The 22,208-nt window shown below is 34.9% G+C and overlaps 1 protein-coding gene across 4 annotated transcripts in view; it reads right to left on the reverse strand.

Annotated features, from left to right (window-relative positions):
* MARCHF6 (membrane associated ring-CH-type finger 6) overlaps positions 1-22,208 on the reverse strand; it is a 97,407-nt gene that overhangs the window by 69,501 nt on the left and 5,698 nt on the right. For 2 of the 4 annotated variants that reach the window (XM_056824307.1, XM_056824305.1), the window contains exon 2: positions 1,835-1,931. In XM_056824307.1, the coding sequence (XP_056680285.1) occupies positions 1,835-1,931 (97 nt within the window). Of the gene's footprint in view, positions 1-514; positions 534-1,834; positions 1,932-9,301; positions 9,369-22,208 lie in introns of those variants that run through there. The other 2 variants (XM_056824304.1, XM_056824306.1) reach the window with 2 other exon arrangements.

The following is a 22,208-nucleotide window of genomic DNA, read 5'->3' on the forward strand; positions in this document are numbered from 1 at the left end:
TATCAAATAACCAAAGTCAGGTATACCAGGAATTCTGTGGAGAATCTATTGTAAATGGTAGTTGTTCCCTCCAAATCTCCAATCCCAGGAAATACTGGTAATGAGCGGCTTTTGTAACCAATCAGAAAACTATTGTTGGCCCAACCCAGCGAAAGTCACCAATTTAGGCAAAGGAAGAACAGGGATCCTATTTATAACAATGTTCCCTGCACTTGATTCTCCTTTTATGTTGCCATTTAGGTCAACAAACTTTCTGCAAACCCAATCCAGTATTAGTCAAGGTATGTCCATAGTAGAATTAGGAAGTATTCTTTAACGTTTCAAAGTCTGTGTATGTGTGTATATATATATAATTCAATAAACATTTCTTTTGCACCATTTATTTTTCAAGGCACAGTGCTAAAGTACAGAGATAAATAGGACACTGTCTTTGTCTTCAAAAAACTTTAAATTTCTTATTTGTGCACATGAACTACTTTACCCAGCAGGTTAGTCAACACATGGAATTCCTTACCTCCAACAGATAGTAAAAGCTGAAAATATAAATTCAAGAAGTATTTAGATCAATACATGGATGGTATATCCATAATATTTTATTAGGGAAGTTAGCTATTTGAGGATATAATGCTAATCATTTAGATATTTTTCATAGGATATTCATGCTTCCCCTCAAACATCACATAATATCATCATTAGAACTGCAATACTGGGAAGGAAGAATCATTGTTGGGTTCCCTTCTCCTCAGGAAATCTTCAAGCGGAAGCTATCTTATCAAGTCTGTCAAAGTTGGAACACCTTTCACCTATGGGTTAAATTAGATGGCCAATGATGGCTCTACCAACCTTCCTCACATTTTGTGATTTTTATCTAATTCGAAATGCCATTTATGTTAAATTGTTCCCCCTAAGTCAGTCTTTAAAACCCCAATGCCTAGCACAGAAATATAGCATAGAATAGGTACTCTATAATTATTAGGTATAGCATATAGTTAGTAAGTAATTGTTATTTCATATGAAGTGAACTAGTACATACTGATTATTGAATCATTTTCAAGAAGCTTGAAGAAAGGAAGAATATATCTGATTCCTTCTCTTGCCTCTTCCTTTCTGTAAACTCAAGCTATATCCTATCATGTTCAAAACGTTGTCTATTTGTTTAACTATAATTGTCATGATTTTGCCTTAGTCTGTGTTCCTTGACAGGATATCTAAATTCAGACATTGAGGAAAAGTAGATATAAGAGATATCCGAGCCCTCTAAGAAGAATACAATGCTTTGGGGGCAGTGCTAGGCTCAGTAGATAGAGAACGAGGTCTGGAGACAGGAGATCCCAGGTTCAAATCTGGCCTCAGATATTTCCTAACAGTGTGATCTTGAGCAAATCACTTAACCTCAATTGTCTAACTTTTACCATTCTTCTGCCTTGGAACTGATACATAGTATCCATTCTAGGCCAGAAGGTAACAGTTTTTTGGTTTTATTTTGTTTTTTTGGGGTAAGAATATAATGCTTTCTTTTCTTATTCACTGATTTATATAAAATATGCTTTGAATTTAGTGAGTGGAAATTTTCTCACTGTTTTGCCAACTGACTAACTGCTTATTAATATAAACTTTGAGAAAAATCTTATCTACTAGAGGACTAAAATATAATTGTGACACTAATTATGTTTAGTCTATATTCCCTTCTCCCTATGAAAATTTTATGATTAAGTTTTTTTTAATCCTAACAGATAATAATATTAAAAATAAAGGGGTTTCTACTTTTAAAAAAGTAAATTATACTAGCAATAAAAATGAGTTTTAAAATGTAATTTCTAAAAAGTCTACTCACCATTCTTGATGGATAAATTTAATACTGCCAGTACATACACATGGATGATATAGCGGTTTCTCAGGCGTTCCTTCTGATCGACACACTCTACATATGTCTGTTAATCAAGAATAAAAATTCATTTGTCTTTGGCTTAATTATCTTTGTAAAAAAATAAGTTGAGAAATGTTATAATACAATAAAGACATTGTGCTATAATAGTATTATGTAGGCATGCATAAAATTAAAAATTTTTAAATCTGATACTAAAATGTTTATTACTTAATGAAAATCTAATTCATAAGGTCAAAATAATCTACATAAATTTAATAGTTTCATGTCGATATGGGCAGAAATGGCAGTTTTTATTTCTATGCCTACTACCCAATAATGCTACATTTACAAAATGCTACATAGGATATGAAAAAGAGCAACTACTCTTACTCAGTGCAATGAATATATACAAGAGAGAGCATCTGATGAACTACTTGGCACGATAGCAGTAGCAATAGTACTTAGCATATCATACACAAAAGGGTAGCAAAATACACTCATTTTCTTCTGCCACTCTCTCTAAAATCACAGAAGACTAATTTAAGGAAACCATAGCTTATCTGAACCAAACAGTAACTTCTACACAGAAATAATTTCTCTCATAAATATACACTGGACATACTTTTATGCTATTAATTGGTAGTAAAAGACTTCTTTAGATAAAATTGTTTCTTTTCTCTTAAATTATAATAAAGAACACTTCATATGATAGTTAAATTGGATGGTTGGAAATTGGATAGTTGGGAAGGGATGAACTTTCTACTATGTTTTTAAAAATCCTTTCCATATTAAAATTTTAAAAAATATTTAAATGCATCTTTCCTTAAGTTTTTAATCTTTTGAAATGATATATATTTTCACTCAACCTATATGTTAAATATATTTATTTATTTATATATATTTATATATTTATAAAAAGTATAAATTTTTATTTATAAAGAGGCATCAGGGGCAGCTGGGTGGCTCAGTGGATTGAGAGTCAGGCCTAGAGACAAGAGGTTCTAGGTTCAAATCTGGCCTCAGACATTTCCTAGCTATGTGACCCTGGGCAAATCACTTGACCCCCATTGCCTAGCCCTTACCACTCTTCTGCCTTGAAGCCAATACACAGTATTGACTCCAAGACAGAAGGTAAAGGTTTAAAAAAAATAAAAAAATAAAGAGGTATCTATTATTCTTTAATTCAAAAGTTCTTTTTAATTTCTACATTTCTTTGCCAGAAAAATGCAATTAGCTTTCCAATACAAAACTATACAGTGTCTTATGATTTCATTAAGTTAGAATCTGAAGAAATCTTGGAGATATGGTCCAATTGCCTAACCTCAGGAACCTCATCTATAAAATATGGTATTTGGACTAACCGGCCTCTGAAGACTCTTCTGGTCCTATACTTAAAATCAACAAATCACTCAATCGACATCTATTAAGTGCTTATGTGCTAAATGCAAAAGATAAAAATTCAAAGAATTAAACAGTCTCTACTTTTTTGAGAATTCTATAATCTTGGGTATGCCTTCCAAACATTTCAGCAAACATTTACTAAGTGGCTACAAAATAAGACTTTTAAAAAAGACACTATATACACATGCCTAGAACATGTTTTAAAACATAAATTAATATAAAGCCAAAAGATTGGGATAGGAAACTTGAAGGACAGATCATTTCTAATTAGAGGGATCCAGAAAGGCTTTTAATGGAGGCTGGAACATGAAGATTTTCACAATCAATCAACAAGTATTTGTTAGGCACACTTTGCTAGGTGCTAGGGATACAAAGACAAAAAAAAAAGGTCCCCATGGCTCCATAATTGTCCACAAAAAAAGAAATTGAGAATTTTTTAGACAAAAATCATGGAAATTATCTTTAACTTTAATTTAGTTTCACCTGGGACATGGAAAAATTTCTCAACCATTGTCCTTGTCTTGAAGGAACTTAAGATTCGATAGGACAGAAAAATAAGAAATAAATGCCCATCCAGGCAAAAGGGACTCAGAAATGTACAAAAGTGGGAGTAGGGCATGGCAACATTTGAAAATAGTGAGTAGTCACTTGGCTAGAACTTGAGGATGTTGTGAAACATCAGGTCTTCACATACTCTAGCAGTGATACCAAAGTATGTAAGAATGCACTGAATGATGACATCAAAAAGATCAATAATGATCAACATAGAAGAGGCAGATTTTCATTAGACCATGCTATAAAATTGCATTATTTCATATTTACAATAAAGTTCTGATAAACTGATAATTTAATGAGTCAAAAGTCATTCATGATATCTGAGAATGAAAAATCATATGCTTCAGAATCAGAATAAACAGTATTAGAATGATCAGTTCTAGTCCTGATGCTCAACTGAAATAGCTGGAAAAAATAATTTACTATCCAGAGTTTAAAGTCTTTGCTAACAACCTCAGCAGGTCATCATGGACCATTTATATGAGTGTCTTTAAATGAGTCATTTAAATTCTCTGGACTAGCATTCTCTGTGAAATGAACACGTGCTGGTCTAGATAGTTACTAAAGCCTCTACTAGGTATAGGTCAAGTTAATGTTACTTATGATCCTTTTCCCCAACACCTACTCAAGCTGCTATAGCCTTCCCAGGTAGAGTAACATTGCTTCTACTCTATATCTATCTTCTATATACCTATTTGTTTTCAACACATTAAGTAGGTTCCTTGAAAGATGGACCTATTTTTGCCATTCACAGTGCCTAACACACAGTATAGCATCAACAAATGCAGGCTAACTAAAGGTCTGATTATATTTAAAAAGATTGGCAAATGAATGGAAGTAGAGAACAAGGAATAAGAAAGATATACATGCATTGCTTTCATTAGTATAAATCACAATGCATTCAGAGGCTGTGGCAAACCAAACATCTAAACTGTCTGTCCCAAAGGGGATGATCACACTCATCTGTGTCTTCAACACTGCGTTAAGCACTGCTAGTAACTATTCCGAGTCTAGTAGAAATCTGGTAACATTACCAAGAGGTTTCCTAGGATCACTGGTTTTTAAACTTACCTTCAGAACAAAGTTTTTGCACAATCACTTTCAGGATTACTATGTCTTGAGGTATGAAGGTTGTGTAATTAGAATTTCTGTACTCTAAAATCACAATTCCCAGCATATAACATGAGGAGGAAAGTGAGGTGCTGAGAATCATCGTTTTAGGGTACAGAAATTCTAATTGCACAGGATCTTAAATCAGACAGAGAAGTAAGAAACCTCACATTTATGGTCCTTCACAATTTGGCTTCCAACTATCTTTCTATTCTCATTTTAGGTTACTCCCTTTCAAAAGTTCTGTTACAGCAAAATGGAAAGTATTAGCCATTCCATTCCCACTGCCTTAACTGGAATATGCACCCTTTTCATCTGTATTTCTCCTACCCCCTTCAGAGTTTTTCTTCCTTCAAAACTTGGCTCAGGCACCACAACTCCCTTGTTAAGTCTTTCCTGATTCTCCAGTTGTTGGTTCTCTCAGAATATAGGAAAAGGCTGCTAAAGATTTGTTGCATTATACTACAAAACATCTTAAAGAGACATTTGATTTGAACCCTAATCCTATGAAATACATACTCCCACGTATTATTATCCATATCTTACAAATGAAAAGCTTCAAGGTTTAGGAAGTTTAAATTAGTTCCCTATGGTCATATAAAGAATCCACTTAAAATATAGTGTCTAGAATATGGAAATTTATTTTGCTTGACTAAGCTTATTAGTTACAAGGTTTTCTCCCCCCCCCCTTTTTTTTCAGAGAGCAGTAGAGAGAGAAAACTTCTTTTTAATTAAACATTTTAAATGTAGAGGGCCAACTGACCACAATACTCAAGTTGTAGTTTGACCAGATCAAGGAAAGAAAGACTATCATGTCTTCCTACTATATTACAATGCTTTTATCTTTAAAATAATCCAGCGCTTTAAGAGGAATGCCAGAAAAATAATCCACAGATATGACAATCTTAAAAGGCATATGGTAAATTAATGCATTTTCCAATGTTCCCTATATATCAGAGCTTAAAACCATGAATGGCTTTTTCCTGTAGAATGTATAACCCTTCACAATCTATAATTCTCTATTTGAAAAATAATACATCTTACCCAACATCAGCAACAATGAAAATTTAAGTGAATTTTCTAGATAACTGAAAACTATCCTTTTAAGCAACAAAATTTACTTTATTCAAACTATTTTATGGTACTTTTTTCTTCTTTGTCCTCTTAAAAAAGAACATATTGTTTCCAATGAATAATGTTTGGAAATGACCAAATAAAATAATGTTTAAAAAAATTAAAATTAAAAAAGAACATAAAAATGTTTTAATAACTGGGTCATAATTATGAACAATATTTATTGCAGTGTGGACTAAAGTTATTGATGCTATGTTCCCAACCAACTATCCTTTTGTGTTCATGTGTCCGTTTTTATATTTGTTTCCCTTTTGCTAAAGTCACTTTTTACTACTATCAGTAGTAAAATGCCCATCTCTGGCATTCTTCACCACACTATTACTCCAATTTGCTAGTGTTAAGCTACCATGGACTGAGAAACCACATAATTAAATTTCTAAAAACTAAGTGCAGTACTGATAAATGGTCAAAGGATATGAACAGGTAGTTCTCAGATGAAGAAGAAAATATAACCATATGAAAACATGCTCCAAATTACTACTGATTAGAGAAGGGCAAATTAAACAACTCTGAGACACCACCTCAAACATATCAGATTGGCTAATATAACCCAAAAAGGAAAATGATAAATGTTGAACATGTGGGAAAATTGGGACACTGACACACTGGTTTTTGGTTTTTTTTAAACCCTTACCTTCCATCTTGGATTCAACACTGTGTACTGGTTCTAAGACATAAGAGTGATATGGGCTAGGCAATGTGGGTTAAGTAACTTGCCCAGGGGGTCACATAGTGTCTGAGTCCACATTTGAATCCAGGACCTCTCGTCTTCTGGCCTCTGGGCCTGGCTCTCAATCCATTGAGCTACCCCTCACTGATATTATTGATGGAACTATGAACTGACACAACCATTCTGGAGAGCCACAGGCAAAGGGTCATAAAACTACACATACCCTTTGATCCAAAGATACCATTAATAGGTCAGTATCCCCAAAAAATCAGAGATAGAGGAAAAAAAGACTATTTTTACAAAAATATTTACAGCTGCTCTTTATGTAGTCGAAAAGAATTAGAAACTGAGGGGATATTCATTAATTGTGCAATGGTTGAACAAGTTGTGGTATATGGTTGTAATGGAATAGTATCGTGCCATAAGAAATGACAAACAGGATGAATTCAGAAAAACCTAGAAAGACTTAATCTGAACTGATATAAAGTAAAATGCACAGAACTAGAAGGACACTATACAGTAAAAGAAATATTTTAGTATGATCAACTGTGACAGACTCCAGTATTATCATCAAAACAAGGTTCAGTTATCTTGATAAAAAATGCTATCCATAGTCAAAGAAGGAATTGTTGGAGTCCCCCTGAAGATCAAAGCATGCCATCTTTCACTTAATTTCCTTAGTGAGTTTTTTTTTGTGTGATTTGTGTCTTCTGACTCAGCATGAGAAATATGAAAATATGTATTGTATGAAAGCACTGGTATAACCTCTTATCAGGGGAGATGGGTAGGGAGAGCATCTGAACTACAAAAGGTCAGAAAACAATTGTCAAAAATTGTTTCTTTATGTAAGTAAAAAGTTAATTTAAAAAAGATTAAGTGTAACAAAGTTACTTATTGAGATTAATAGCTTCAGTAAAGCTAGACTACAAAATAATCAAAATTAGCAGCATTTCTACGGAACAAAATCCCAAAAATAAAAATAGGAAAGGAAATCCCATTAAAAATTAAAATGAATAAAATATCTGAGAATCAACCATCAAAGCACACTAACTTATATACAGTAAATCTATAAAGAAATGAACAACCTAAATAAAAGGAAAAGGTCAGTGTCTATGGCTAAGTAATGCAAAAATAATAAAAATAACAATATTACCAAAATTAATCTATACTTTTAATGCTATCCCACAGTACCAATGGCATACTTTATAGATCTTGATAAAATATTAATGAAATCCATCTGTAAAAACAAAAGATCTAGAATATCAAAGGAAAGAAATAGAAATTTAAGTCGGACTAGTGGTACTTCTAGACCTCAAACTATATTATAAAGAAGCAGTCATCAAAACCGTCTGGCATTTGTTTGAAAAAAATGGATATAGATCAATAGAACAGACTTGACACAGGAATCAGAAAAAGTAAAACTCAATATAACCTAGTGTTTGATAAAAGAGAAAACATAAATTACCAAGGGAAAACTTCCTACCTGATGAAAACTGCTACAAAAACTAGTCTGGCAGAAATTGGGATTATAGTAACATCTTAATAACATATCCCACAATACATTCTAAATGTATACCTGACCTTAATATTAAAAATCATACTAAAAAAATTTTTGAGATCATATACGTCTCATAGTTATGTCAGAGATGTATTCTTAACCCAACCTAAACCCAACAAGAGAAGCAATTACAAAAGATAAAATAGGTAACTTTGATTATATGAAATTGAAAATTTCTGTACAGACAAAATTAATGCACTTAAGAAGGGAAGGAGTCATATAGGAAAAAACCTTTGTTATCAAATATCTTTCCAAAGAGTTTGGTATCCAAGATAAATAAATAATACATATATAAATACACATTCCCAATATATACAGTTAACAAAAGAATTGCCAAGTGGAGACAACCATATGAATATTCAAAATCATTAATTATGACAATAGTCAATGTTGGGAGAATTGTGGAATTATAGGCATACTAATATACTATAAGAACTGTGAAATGGTAAATTTAGAAAGTAATTTGGAATAATGCACATAAAATGACTAAGATGTCCGTACTCTGAACCAGAGATTCTATTACTAGGCTATAAGAAAGTCAGTGGTAAGAAAAAAATTCCTACATACACCAAAATATTAATAGCAGCACTTTTTGTGATATCCAAGAATTTGAAATATGATAGATGTTGATCTATTGGGGAATGGCTAATCACATTTTGATTTATTTTTTATTTTATAAAACCCTTACTTTCCATCTTACTGTGTATTGGTTCTAAGGCAGAAGAGTGGTAAGGGCTAGGCAATGGGAATGAAGTGACTTGCCCAGGGTCACACAGCTAGGGAAGTCTCTGAGGCCAAATCTGAACCCAGGACCTCCCAGTCTCTGGACCTGGCTCTCAATCCACTGAGCCACCTAGCTGCCCGAAGCACATTTTTAAAAAATATTATTTTCAATTACATGTAAAAACAAAATTAATTTTTTTTGAATTTTGAATTTCAAATTCTTCCTCATTGAGAATGTATGTGAAGTTTCATTAGCAGTCATGAGAAATACTGATACTACTACCTTTTTTCATTGTTGAGAAATTATTAATTCACTTCCGTTGCTACTTGGATTAATTCAAACATCTCTTTAGCAAAGATCTAACCTGGAATACAAATTATATTTGTGACTACTTCTTGTTAGTCCAATTCGATCAGCATTTATTAAGTACCAATTATGTTCAGAGGAGCTAGGGAAAAAAAGACCAAATCAAATATAGCTCATAACCTAAAGGTGCTAATGTTATGCTGGGAGGACATACTATATAGATAATTAAGATGACACATGGTCATTTGGCAAAAGAAAAAAATGAGATCTGAAAAGTTTTCCCATACCCAATGGCATTGAAGGAAGCCAAGGAACCTCAGAGGCAGAAGTGAGGACTTTGCTTCTGACTTTCCAATATAGGGAGATATGATCAAATTACCAAAAGATTTCCTTGAGAAATGCTTCATCCAAACGTTGTTTTTGTACCCTTAAATGGCTTAAACATTAACCTTTGCAATAATTTAATTTGCAACAGTTCGAAAAATATTAAAACAACATAAAAATAAAATACCAAAATGGAAATTAAAGAGAGAATATGAAATGAGAATAAGATAAAAGACATAAAATATCATCAAGTCTATGTTTGAGTTCTACTTCCTGATCCCTAATACTATTATAGCTTCCCAGTTAAATTCTTCCTCCTAGAGTGCTATTTTTTTCAGAGGTCAGGGAGAAAATAATATAAAATTATAACACAAACAAGATAGGAGTAAGAGCTTTCATTGCAGAATTAGATGAAAATCAAACAAATACTAAAATCCAACAGGGAAGAACAGTAATTTTATTATATCTGCTGAAATCAATTATTGGATTAAGACAGACCCCACATATTCTCAATACAAAAATATTGACAGAGTAAGTCTCAACTGAGAATCTAAGATCATGGGGAAACTCAGACATCATTTACTAAACAGTAATTAATAATAACCATATTTATGTTCCAAATTCAATACACAAATGAAAATATTTACAACAGAATAATCAACATTAACCTCCAAAGCTAGTTTTTAGGTATGAAATAAGTAGTAAAACCCTGATTTTTGAGAATAAACCATGACCAAGATAGAGTTCTAAGTGCTTTTTTAAAAATTAGAAATTGGCTACTAAGATTTTTGGTTTGGGGGAAGGGGAACACAGGTGTGACTTGTATGTTATTCAAGAAATGAGGAAAGGGAGCAGCTGGATGGCATAGTGGACAGAGCACCAAACCAGGCCGGGAGTTGGGAGGATCTGGGTTCAAATCTAACCTGACACTTCCTAGCTGTGTGACCATAGGCAAGTCAGTTAAACCTATTTGAGTGGCCCTTATTACCCTTCAGAGTCAAAAGTTAAGACAAAGTAAGAGTTTTTAAAAAAAGGAAAGTAAAATCATCTAAAACTGTTCCAAATTGGCCTTTACCCCCCAAAAAAAACAAAACAACTAAAACCTCAGATGGCATTTATTTCATTAAAACATAAATTTCATTATATACAACTTCAGTCCTCCTATCTGTAATTTGCTCATTATGAAAACTCTCTATTGATGCAGATCATAGCTCATTAATAAAGTATGTCAAGGAGTGCCTGGAGCAGTGAGAAGTGAACTTGATTAAAGTCATATAGCTATTATATATCAAAGGTAGTATTTGAACTCAGCTCTTCCTGACTCCAAGACCAGTCCTTTACACCAGGATGTCATTACAAATTCAGATCAAACCACAAGGAGGCAGTCTGACATAACTAAACTAGATAAACTAAATGTGATGGTGAAGGGAGCTCTCAAATATGAGTTCCCTATTCACCTATCTTTTTCATATTCTGGTAATGGGCAAAAAAAAAAAAAAAACCTTCTGTTGTATATGCTACAACTAACCCCATAGGTCAACCTAACAGTATTTTAAGGCTAACATTCTATTTTTAAAACCAACAAAAATCAGTTCTTTCAAACCTAATGCATATTTTACCATTAGTCCTCAGAAAGTGTGGTTAATCATTATTCTGATCAGTTCCTTTGTATTTCAAAGCTGTCTCTATAGCATTATTGTCACTGTACAGATTGTTTTGGTTGTCAGTTCATTATTCATACATGTCTTCCTAAGTTTCACTGAAACCATTCCTTTCATCATTTCTTTCAGTCCAATAGCATTGCATCAAATCCAAATCGACCATTTCCCAAATGATGAGTGGGCCTCTCCAGATTCTACTTCTTTGACACCTCAAAAAGCTAAAAATATTTTTACAAATTCTTAAGGATGTTTTGCTTAGGACTAATTTCTCCTTGATCTACCCTCCCTCTAGTCATCTTTTCTCCTCCCCCTTTCCTTTCTCTCTATTCTCTAGAAAGGAACTCAAGCTCCCATGAAATAAATTACTATCTTCATACTGCTGATTCCAAAATTGATACATCTAGCCCTAATCTCTCTCCAATAGTCTAGTCCTACATTTAACATTTTTTAATATTTTGGAGTTCCAAATTCTCTCCTTTCCTCCCATCTCTCCCCCCCTTCCTTGAGATGGTAAGCAATCTGATATAAATTTTTCATTTAAGTCATGTAAAACATTTTTCCATATTGATCATTTTGTGCAAGAGATCTCAAACAAACAAAAGAACGAAGCAAGTAAAGTATGTTTCAGTTTGCATTTACACTGCATCAGTTATTTCTCTGAGGGCAGATGCCATTTTTTAATCTCTGGGATTGTCAATGTACTGCTGAGAACAACTGGTTCACTCACAATTCATTAAAATATACTGCTATCACTGTGTACAACATCTTCTGGTTCTGCTCACTTCACTTTGCAACAGTTTGTGTAAATCTTTCCAGATTTTTCCAAAATCATCTTGCTCATCATTTATTAAAGCACAATAATTCCATTATAAGCATATATCACAAAATGTTCTGTCATTCCCCAATTGATGGACAACCCCTCAATTTCCAATTTTTTGCTACTACAAAAAGCTACTATAAATATTTTTGTAAAAATAAGTCTTTTTCCATTTTTTAAAGAATCTTCCTGGGACACAGTCTTAGGGGTATTGCTGTATCAGAAGGTATGTTCAGTTTTGAACCCTTTGGGTAGTTTCATATTGCTAAGAATAGCTGGATCAGATCACAATTCTGTTCTCAAATTTCCTTCATTCCCTCCAACATTTATCCTTTTCTGTCATATTGATTAATGTAATGTGGTAGGTGTGAGGTGGTACTTGGAGTTGCTTTAATTTGCATTTCTCTTAATCAAGAGTGATTTGGAGTTTTTTTTTCTTATGACTATAAAAGTCTTTGATTTCATCTAAAAGCTAGCTGTTAATATCATTTGACATTTATTAATTAGAGAATGACATTTTTAAAAATTCGACATAGTTCTCTATATATTTGAGAAATAAGACCTTTATCAGAAATATTCACTGCAAAATTCTGCTTTCTTTTTAATCTTGATTATATTGATTCATAATCTTCAAGTCATTCTTGATTCCATCTCCCTTACTCCCTTACTTTTTATTAGCTGAGAAGTCTAACTTATACTGGTACAACTCTTACCTCCATCTTCATTCTCACAATCACTAACCTACTTCACGCCTATCTCCCTTCTTTCCTGTATTATGATAGTCTCCTAATTCATCTCTTCTTCCCAAGTACTGCCTCTCCAATTCTTCCCTCATGTAGCTACCAAAATAATTTGCCTAAAACACCATTCTGACCAGGTTACTGCCTTGATCACTGAATCTTCCAGAAGCTCCCTACTACTTTCAAAATGAAATATAAACTCAGTCTGACAATGAGCACTCTATAATATGGCTCTCACTTATCTTTCCTAAAGTAGTTCATATTATTCCCCTTTAGACAATACCAAACCAGACTGCAAATTGTTCCCAGAACTTGACACTCCATCACATATTTCCATACCACTCTATAGGCAAATATACCTAGAATACACTCCAACCTGAGTTTGGCCTATTAAAGGTACCATCTCCTACATGAAGCCTTTCTTAATCTCCACTTAAATCTACTGCTTTCTATTTTCTGAATTACTTTGTATTTCCTTACCTGAGTATATTTTGTATTCACCTCATTAAATTTAAGTTCCTTTTTTTCTTTGCAACCTCAGAGACTAGCAGAGCACAATGTGTTACACAGAGGGCACTGTATAACAAATGCTTTTTTGAACTGCATTGTTGAATGTTCTAGCTTTATTTCCCTAACTTTATCACAACATTCTTGGATATTTTGCTCCATTGCTTGGATTTTTCCATGTTCTGAAGGAAAAAAAAAATCAATATCATGTAGATTTGGAATCAGAAATACAGTACTTCATTTCAAATTCTGATTTAGACACTTTGTAGCTATGTATCTTTGAGAAAGTTACTTCATTAACTTTCAGTTTCCTTAATTATGAGATATTATTTATATTACCTACCTCACTGGTTATTGTGAGCCAAGGGTTTTTTAATACTTAATTATGCATATAAATGAGTTTATTGAAATAACCCTATTTTTAAAAACCAGGTAAGAGAGAATTTTAAAAAACTATTCTATGTTAGCCAAGGTACAAGAAAATATTGTGCTCTCTGGCCTAGATAACGTCCCAATTTTGAATTCCTTAGTAATATGCTAGATGGCTCAAGAGATAGGGCATTGGACCTGGAGTTAGGAAAACTTAAATTCAAATCTGACCTCAGACACTTAATTGTGTGATTCTATTCAAGTCACTTAACTTGGATCTACTAGAAAAGGAAATGGCAAAGTACTCCAGTACCTTTTCCAAGAAAATCCCTTGGACAGTATTAGTATGATATGGTCCAAGGGATCAGAAAGAGTTGACAGGATTAAACAACTGAACAACAAGTAATATGGCTAGTTGTGTTGCATATAAATCATATACTCAGGACCACACTTTGAGAACCACTCTTCTAAAGTAACCAGGCCACTAACCATACCACTCCTCTCTCTGCTCAATAAACTTGCAATTATTTCAAGAATTGCACATTTAAATCCTTGGTTAACTTGGCTCCAAGTTATCTTTCCACATACTGCACCTATATACTAGTCCAAACAAATGAGCATTCTTTTTATTCTTCACATATATGCCATTGCATTTCCAGTCTCCATGTCCTTTACATAGTCATCCATGCCTGAAATTCTTTCCCTCCTTTCCTCTGCCTCTTAATATCCCACCAACTACTCACTATATAAGACCCTTCCTGATTCCCTCACCTACTTCCTTACTACTTTCTTACACAATTACTCTGCATAACATTTTGTACAAAACTAGACATATGGATATTATTTCCTCTGAATGAGTTAAGACTCATTTTTGTCTCTCTCTTGTACTTAACACAGTACCAAGCAAGACAACAAGCATGTATTAAACACTTAGAAGCTAGGTAACAAAAAGAAACACAGTCCTTGCCTGCCAGGCACTTTACATTCTAAGAAGACAAGACATGAAGCATGGTGCACATATATATATATTTGTTGTTTGACTAGCTGAAGCCAAAACTGAGGCTAAGAGGCATGAGAGGGATCAAAGATGAAAGGAAATGTCTCTAAATCTTGGTAAGAAGCAAACCATTAAAAAGGAAATGAGGGTAAAGGTATAAAAATGCCAAACTAATTGTTGATATGGTTTCCTCCCTAAAATGTGGTTTACCCTTACTGTGAGGAATCTTAGTGAAGTCAGGTAAGCATCTAAATCACATCCAAAAATAAAAAGTGCAATAGAGTTAGAAGTCCATACTAATATCTCAAAGCTCCTTTGAATAATAGCATCTTTCTAAAACATAACTATACATATTGCACTTGGCATTATGCCTTAAGCAGGTTGGGTCTTGGTAAATGTTTGAAGAATAAATTAACAAATTAAAGGAACTCAAATTAGAATTATATATGATTCTATACTGTTTTCTTCCCCATCCTCCAAAAGGGTGATTTCATGAGCTGATCACACAGATCACACAGATTTTGAGACAGACAGGACCTTAGAGGTTATTAGCAAACCCTGTCATTTCAAAAATGAGGATACAGGGTAGAAGAGCTAAAAGATCTGCCTAAAGTCAGACAAGATTAGGTGGCAGAGTAGGGATTTAAACCCCAGGTCCTCTAACTCCACCTTAAGACTCTCAAACTTCTCCCTCCCCCTCAGCTAAGGATTTTGCCTGATATTTCATTTAAAAAAAAGTGGGAGACCATTTGCAGAAAACTTCCTTTTTGTCTCCTCCACATCTCAGGTGCCTTTTGTCACTATGTCCTTATGCACCCATTTCACATTAAAAAGTGGCCTTATTCTTGCATGAATATGCAAGAATATGCCTATGCCTTGCAAAGGCAAATCCCTTTACATATACAAGTGATCCCATTTCATCTGCTCTTCTCTAGCAGACTGCCTATAATAATCTCTATAATCTCTGTTCTCTCACTAATATTCAATTGTTCCCTACTGACCACAACAAATACACTACCTTCAAAAAACCCTAATTTAATTTATCCTATATCTCTCCCTACTTCCATAGCTAAACTCTTTGAGAAGACTCCCATAATAGATATCTCTAGTACCTTTCTTCTTCTTTAACTCTTTAATAATCTGGCTTCCAACCTCAACATTCAACTGAAATTGTTCTCTGCAAAGTTACTAATGACTAATAACTGTAAAGATTAAAATTTAGGGGAGACTGAGGCAGGTAGAAATTAGTTTCTCTCTGCAAGGAGTATTATATTTTATGAGGTTTATTAAAATTAAGGATTAAAGAAAATACAGGATAAGGAAAATGTGCCTAGGCCAGAGGCCTAGACAAGACCTCACCTACATTATGGAAAGAGCCATGTCTGCTCCAAAACAGAAGTCCAAAAAGAGAGAGCTCAAAAGCCTTTGCAATCAGCTTAAGTACCTTCTCAATCTCGCCCACCTCAGAATTCCGTGAGATTACAAAGCATTTTGGGGAAGTGGAGCAAGGACTTGTGGGGATTGAAGTCCAGAGTTCAAATTTCAATTTTACATAACTAATCAATCTTTCTTTCTTCTTCCTTCCTTCCTTTCTTCCTTTCTCCCTTACCTTCTCTGTACTGCTTCCAAGGCAGAACAGTAGTAAGGACTAGGAAAAGGTGGTTAAATGACTTGCCCAGTCATTTCACACAATTTGGAAGTATCTGAGGATAAATTTGAACCCAGGACATCCTGTTTCTAGGCCTGGCTTTCAATCCACTGAGCCAACCAGTTGCCCTTTGTGCTCCTTTTCTATTACAGTTCCCTGTCAATTTCAAAAAGCCAGAATAATGGCCTTTCCTCAATCCTCATCCTTCTTAATCTCTCTGCAAACTTCTGATGCTATCATCCTCTTCTCCTTCATACTTTCCTCTATGTAGGTTTTTGTGATATTGCTCTATCCTAGGTTCTCCTCCTACCTATCTGATTGTTCCTTCTCAGGCTCCTTTGCTGGATCTTCACTAGGTTTACCTGCTAACAGTGGGGATCCCACAACTCTCTGACCTTACTTAGATGATTTCCCTCTATATTATTTCACTTAAAGATTTCATCAGTTCCCATGGATTTGGTTATCATTTATCTCTATGCAGATAATTTTTAGATTTTTCCAGGCTTACCCTCTCTCTCTTTTTTTCCCAGTCTCACAATTCCATCTGCTTTTTATAAATCCTGAACTGAATTCCAATAGACAGCTTAAATTCAATGTGTTCAAAACTGAATTCATTATCTTTCCCCAAAAATTCTCCCCTCTTCCTAACTTTCTTATTACTGCCAAGGATATCATTATCTTCCCAGTATCCTAAGCTCTCATACCTACCTATCTAGTCAGTGTTCAAGTTCTAGTGTTTCTACTTTTATAGTATCTCTCAAAGATGTCCCCTTCTTTCCTCTTTACTAAAGCCAACATTCTGTTGAGTGTCCTCTTCACATCATTCTTGGATTATTGCAATAACCTGCTGGTTGGTCTCCTTGCCTCAAATCTCTCTCCACTTCAATCCATTCTCTACTCAGCTATCAAACTGATCTTCTTAAAGCACAAGTCTGACCATATCTTCCTCCTTTCCAATAAACTTCAGTGGCTCTGTATTATCACCAGGATCAAATATGAAATCTTCTGTTTGGCATCCTAAGCCCTTTACATGCTGACCCCTTCCTATCTTTCCAGTCTTTTTACACCTTCCTCCCCCTCAATGTACTCTTAAATTCAATGACACTTGCCTTCCTTGATGATCCTTGAACAAGACAACACTTCATCTCCAGTCTGTTTCTACTGGCTGCCTCTTATGACTGGAACACTCTACCTCCCCATCTCCACCTCCTAGATTCTCTGGCTCCCTTCAAGTCTCAAGTTCCCTTAATGCTAGTGTCTTCTGACATTACCTGCCCCCCTCCCCCATTTATCCTGTTTTACCTTTCTTTATGGCAGCAGTGCCTTCAGCACTGTGCCCACTACCTAGAAAGCATTTAATAAATTCTACCTAAATAATGGACTGACTTCAATCACCCTTTCCCATATACCACAATCCAGGTGCTTTTTTTAGACATTTCATCAATAATGACAAAAACCTTTATTTCATAGTTTTGTCAAGACATATAACTAATGAGGATAAAGACAAATCACTTCAAAGGAAGGCCCACTTTAAATGCTAAGGAATACTTTAATTCAAATGTAGCTTTCCAGTGCTGTAACTATCAACCAAAACAAACCAAAGTTTAACTAGAGATGAGAAGTAGCAGTAGACTGAAATAAATTTTGCCCCTTGGGGTAGCTACCTAGGCTTTGTTATAAATGCAACTGTCTTCATGTTGCATCATTCACAGAAAAAGTTAGACCTCTCCTAGAATTCTTTACCTCAGCATGCAAGAATTGCATCCATCTTTTTGTTTACATGTAGAAAGCAAAGAAACCTGTGCTGCCATGCATATTTCAGGATAAAATTAGGCATATGTAAGTATTGCGCAAAACCTAGTGTTATAAACAATTACTTGCAATGACTCTACCTTCCCTACAGTCACACAGTCACAGTCTACTTCAGGTTTTACCACCTCTAACCTGGACTATCTTCAAAAGCTTGCTAACTGGTCTACCTCTCCACTCCAATCCATCCCCTATTTGGTTGTCAAAGTAATTTTTCTAAAGCAAAGGTCTGGCCATGTTATCCCCTATTCAACAAACTCCAGTAGCTCTTAATTACCTCCAGGATCAAATACAAATCTTAGTTCGGTGCTTTCCAGTAACAAACTTTGGTGAACTCTGTGCTGGGGCAATGTGCAGGTACCCAGAGAGGGTTCTGAGTGCCCTCTCTGACATGTGTGCCACAGGTTCCCCACCACAGCCCTCTATGATGGTCCTCTCACCTGACACCCCATTTATTGTCTCTATGACTTCTACATGGGCTATGTCCCATTCTCTCCTATACCTCCTCCAGGCTTCCTTTTAGACTCACTTCAATCCCACCTTTTGAAGGAATCCTTTCTTGGTCTATTTCTATGGCCATCACCCCCACCACCACCACCACCACCACCATCCCCCGCTTTGTATATTTTATATGTACCTAGTTATTTATACATTCTCTCCCATTATAACATGAGCTTCTTATGGGCAGGACCCACTTTTGCCTTCCTTCTATCACCAGGGCTTAGCCTAGTACCTAAGCAAATAGTAAACATTAATAAGTGTTTGTTGACTGACTGCCCATGAAAAAACATGACAAAGGGACCAAAAAAAAAAGTGAAGCCTCTCATTCAAAAGACCTGGGTTCAAGCCTCACACATCTTGGGTTAAATGTGAAACTGTAGGTGAATAAGAGCTTCTCAATGCTCCAAATAATACTTTCAGACTATAATGAAAATAAACATGATATATGGGGATAGTCCTAGACTTGGAATCAATGAGGCCTGGGTTCAAATTTTACCTCAAACAATATGTGACTCTTGCTAAGTCACTTAACCTCTCTGGGCCTCGGTTTTCTCATATGTAAAATAAAGGGTTTGGACTCAGTCAACTCTAAAACCTCTTCCAGGTCTATGTCATGATCCTATTATAACAGAGAATAGCTGCTGATGTGTCTTAGTAGGAGAAAGGCCTAATAAGATAGCTCCTATGGTTACTTTAGAGAGGTGGGGGAAAAGGAATAAAATTCGTTGAGAAGAACAAAGAATCAAGATTCTAAAGGGAAATAATGAAAAAGAGCAGGAAGGAAGGGGACCTAGCAGGATCAGATCTCAAACTATACTATAAAGCAGTAATTATCCAAAGAATTTGGTACAATGATGGCAAAGGAAGTAGCCACTTCTCCCTGACATTTCCAGATTCACAGTTACTGTTTCTGGGATTTGTTTTTTGATTCATTCATTATTTATTATTTCATCAGAATGGTCAGGGGTCCAGAGTCTAAACGATTTCCCATAAACTATTTGTGGATGTTGGTAACAGGCTAATTGTGGTTTGACAACAGGAAAAAACTTCCTAACAATTAGGGCTATTCAGGTGAAATAATGGATAAGAGTGCCAGACTCATCTTTCGTATGTTCAAAGCTGGCCTCAGACAAATTCTAGCTCTGTGACTCTGAGCAAGCCACTTAACTGTCTGTCTGCCTCAGTTTCCTCATATAAAATGAAATGGAAAAAAGAAATGGCAAACTACTCTGGTATCACTGCCAAAAAATTCCAAATAGAGTCACATAGAATCAAACATGAATAAAATGGCTGAACACAAAAGTAGAATGGACTGCCTCAAGAAGCAATCAATAGGCAAAAAAAAAAAATAAACATTTATTAAGTGTCTACTAGGTGCCACACACTATGCTAAGTGCTGTGGATAAAAGTTTGAAAAAAGACAGTCCTCAAGGAGTTTATAATCTAATGGAGGAAGACAACACACAAGGAAAAGAAAAGGTTGGGGTGGAAGAGGAACACCCTAGAAAAGTCAAACAGAAAAGTCTGAAAGTAGTACAGGCAGGTAAGAAATGAAAAGATGTTTGAGCTATTTAATTCCTTAAATAGAAATTTGGAGCTCATGGTCCTACCCTAAAATCAGAAAGGTAAATAAAAACAGAAATGAATTACAATACTAAGGGTGATGAAGAACTTAAAGATGACATTGTCTCAATGATGAGCTTCCTAAGGCATAGTAGAGAAATCAGTCAAGTAATCCTAAGTCCCAAAGTTGTATAGCCAGCTAAGTAATGAGGGTTTCTCTCTCCTAAAAAGTCTTCAAAAAGAAGCTGGAGAATCATTTATTTGTTAGTTATGGTGGAGATTCCTTTGTAATGTGGGTGGTACTAGAAGGTCAACAAGGTCCTTACAACTCTCAAATTCTGTGATATAAGTAGTTCACTCAAAGGAAAGTATCTCCAAACCTCACTCAAAATCTACTCTAAGGTTTCCAACAATTCCATTAAGTGTAACCATTTGAATTTGGGGCCAGTCAGTAAATCAACAAACATTTAATAAACACTTGCTACGTACCACTCATTATACTATATGCTGGATACATAAAGAAGGGTGAAAACATGGTACAAACTGAAAAAACTCACATTTTGATCAGGGATATAAAAGCAAAGAAGTACATATAAATTATATACAACATGAATGGAAGGAAGGTAATCTGATGGAAGGCATTGGTTTCTGCATGTTCATTCCCTACTCCCACTCACAGTGAATGTAGGAGCTAGGCACATTGAAAAAGCTGTAAGGAGTATATGACAGCTATAAAAAGTAGACCAAAACAAAAGTCTGTAGTAAAAAGCATAGAAACAAATAACCCTATCCTACTCAATAGCTATTGACACCATTGATATGTTGCTGAGCAATATTACAAGTGATACTTATAGTGATTTCTAAGTCATTTAAAAAATATATGGAGGGCAGCTGGGTAGCTCAGGGGATTGAGAGCCAAGCCTAGAGACAGGAGGTCCTGGGTTCAAATTTGACCTCAGACACTTCCCAGCTGTGTGACCCTGGGCAAGTCACTTGACCCCCATTGCCTAGCCCTTAACCACTTTTCTGCCTTGGAACCAATACATAGTATTGATTCCAAGATGGAAGGTAAGGGTTTTAAAAATATGTATAGATATAGATATAGATATAGATATAGATATAGACACATAGCTCAGTCAACTCAATTTAGCCAAGTAGGGAAACGTCAATTAAATTTTAGAAAGGTACCCATCCAAAAGGATTCAACTAAAGCAAGTTTTGGGACTTAAGGAATTTCAACTCTATGGCAAATTCATATATAGAGTAACTCATTCCAAAGATGCTGCATAAACAAGTCATTAACATATTCTCCATTCATTCATATAAGTATTTGAGCCTATTCTCTTCTCTCCCAAACTACAATGGATCATGGATCTATGTTCTCATTCACGTTGACACTCTCTCCAAAGGTCCAAATCATAACTCATCCATGGTTTCTGATTCTATGACTCTTAGTTACACTTATTAAAACACATTAGAGTACTGAATTAACTAAGTGGTTAAATGGTCAGTTGAAAGTTCTTAGAAGTAGGCTATTCTACACATGTCCTACAGATGCACCACCAATCTTCCCCATCCACACACAATGCACTAGTTACCTTACTTTAGACTCTTTGACATTTCACAGATGCAAAAAGAAAGCAAGGATTATTCACTGATTGTCTTTCATTCTCATTAGGTAACCCACTGGACTCTACATGTATCTCTCCCTAAAGAGATCTTTTTTTCCTGCTTCTCAAACAACAAAACAGTAATATGAAGTTAACGCAGCCTACCTATGCTTACCAAATGCCTTTGGGTGATGCTCAACTTTTAGTTCTTAAGGCATCAGTATTCCATTACTCATGGCTAAGACAGTATTATCTGAAATGAGTTTTTTCTCCTAGAGGAAAGCTTGGGGTCAGTAAAAGTACTATGCAATTTCCCAAAGGCAAAATAGTCCATTAT

Source organism: Monodelphis domestica, chromosome 3 (genome assembly GCF_027887165.1).
Source record: "Monodelphis domestica isolate mMonDom1 chromosome 3, mMonDom1.pri, whole genome shotgun sequence".
NCBI lineage: Eukaryota > Metazoa > Chordata > Mammalia > Didelphimorphia > Didelphidae > Monodelphis > Monodelphis domestica.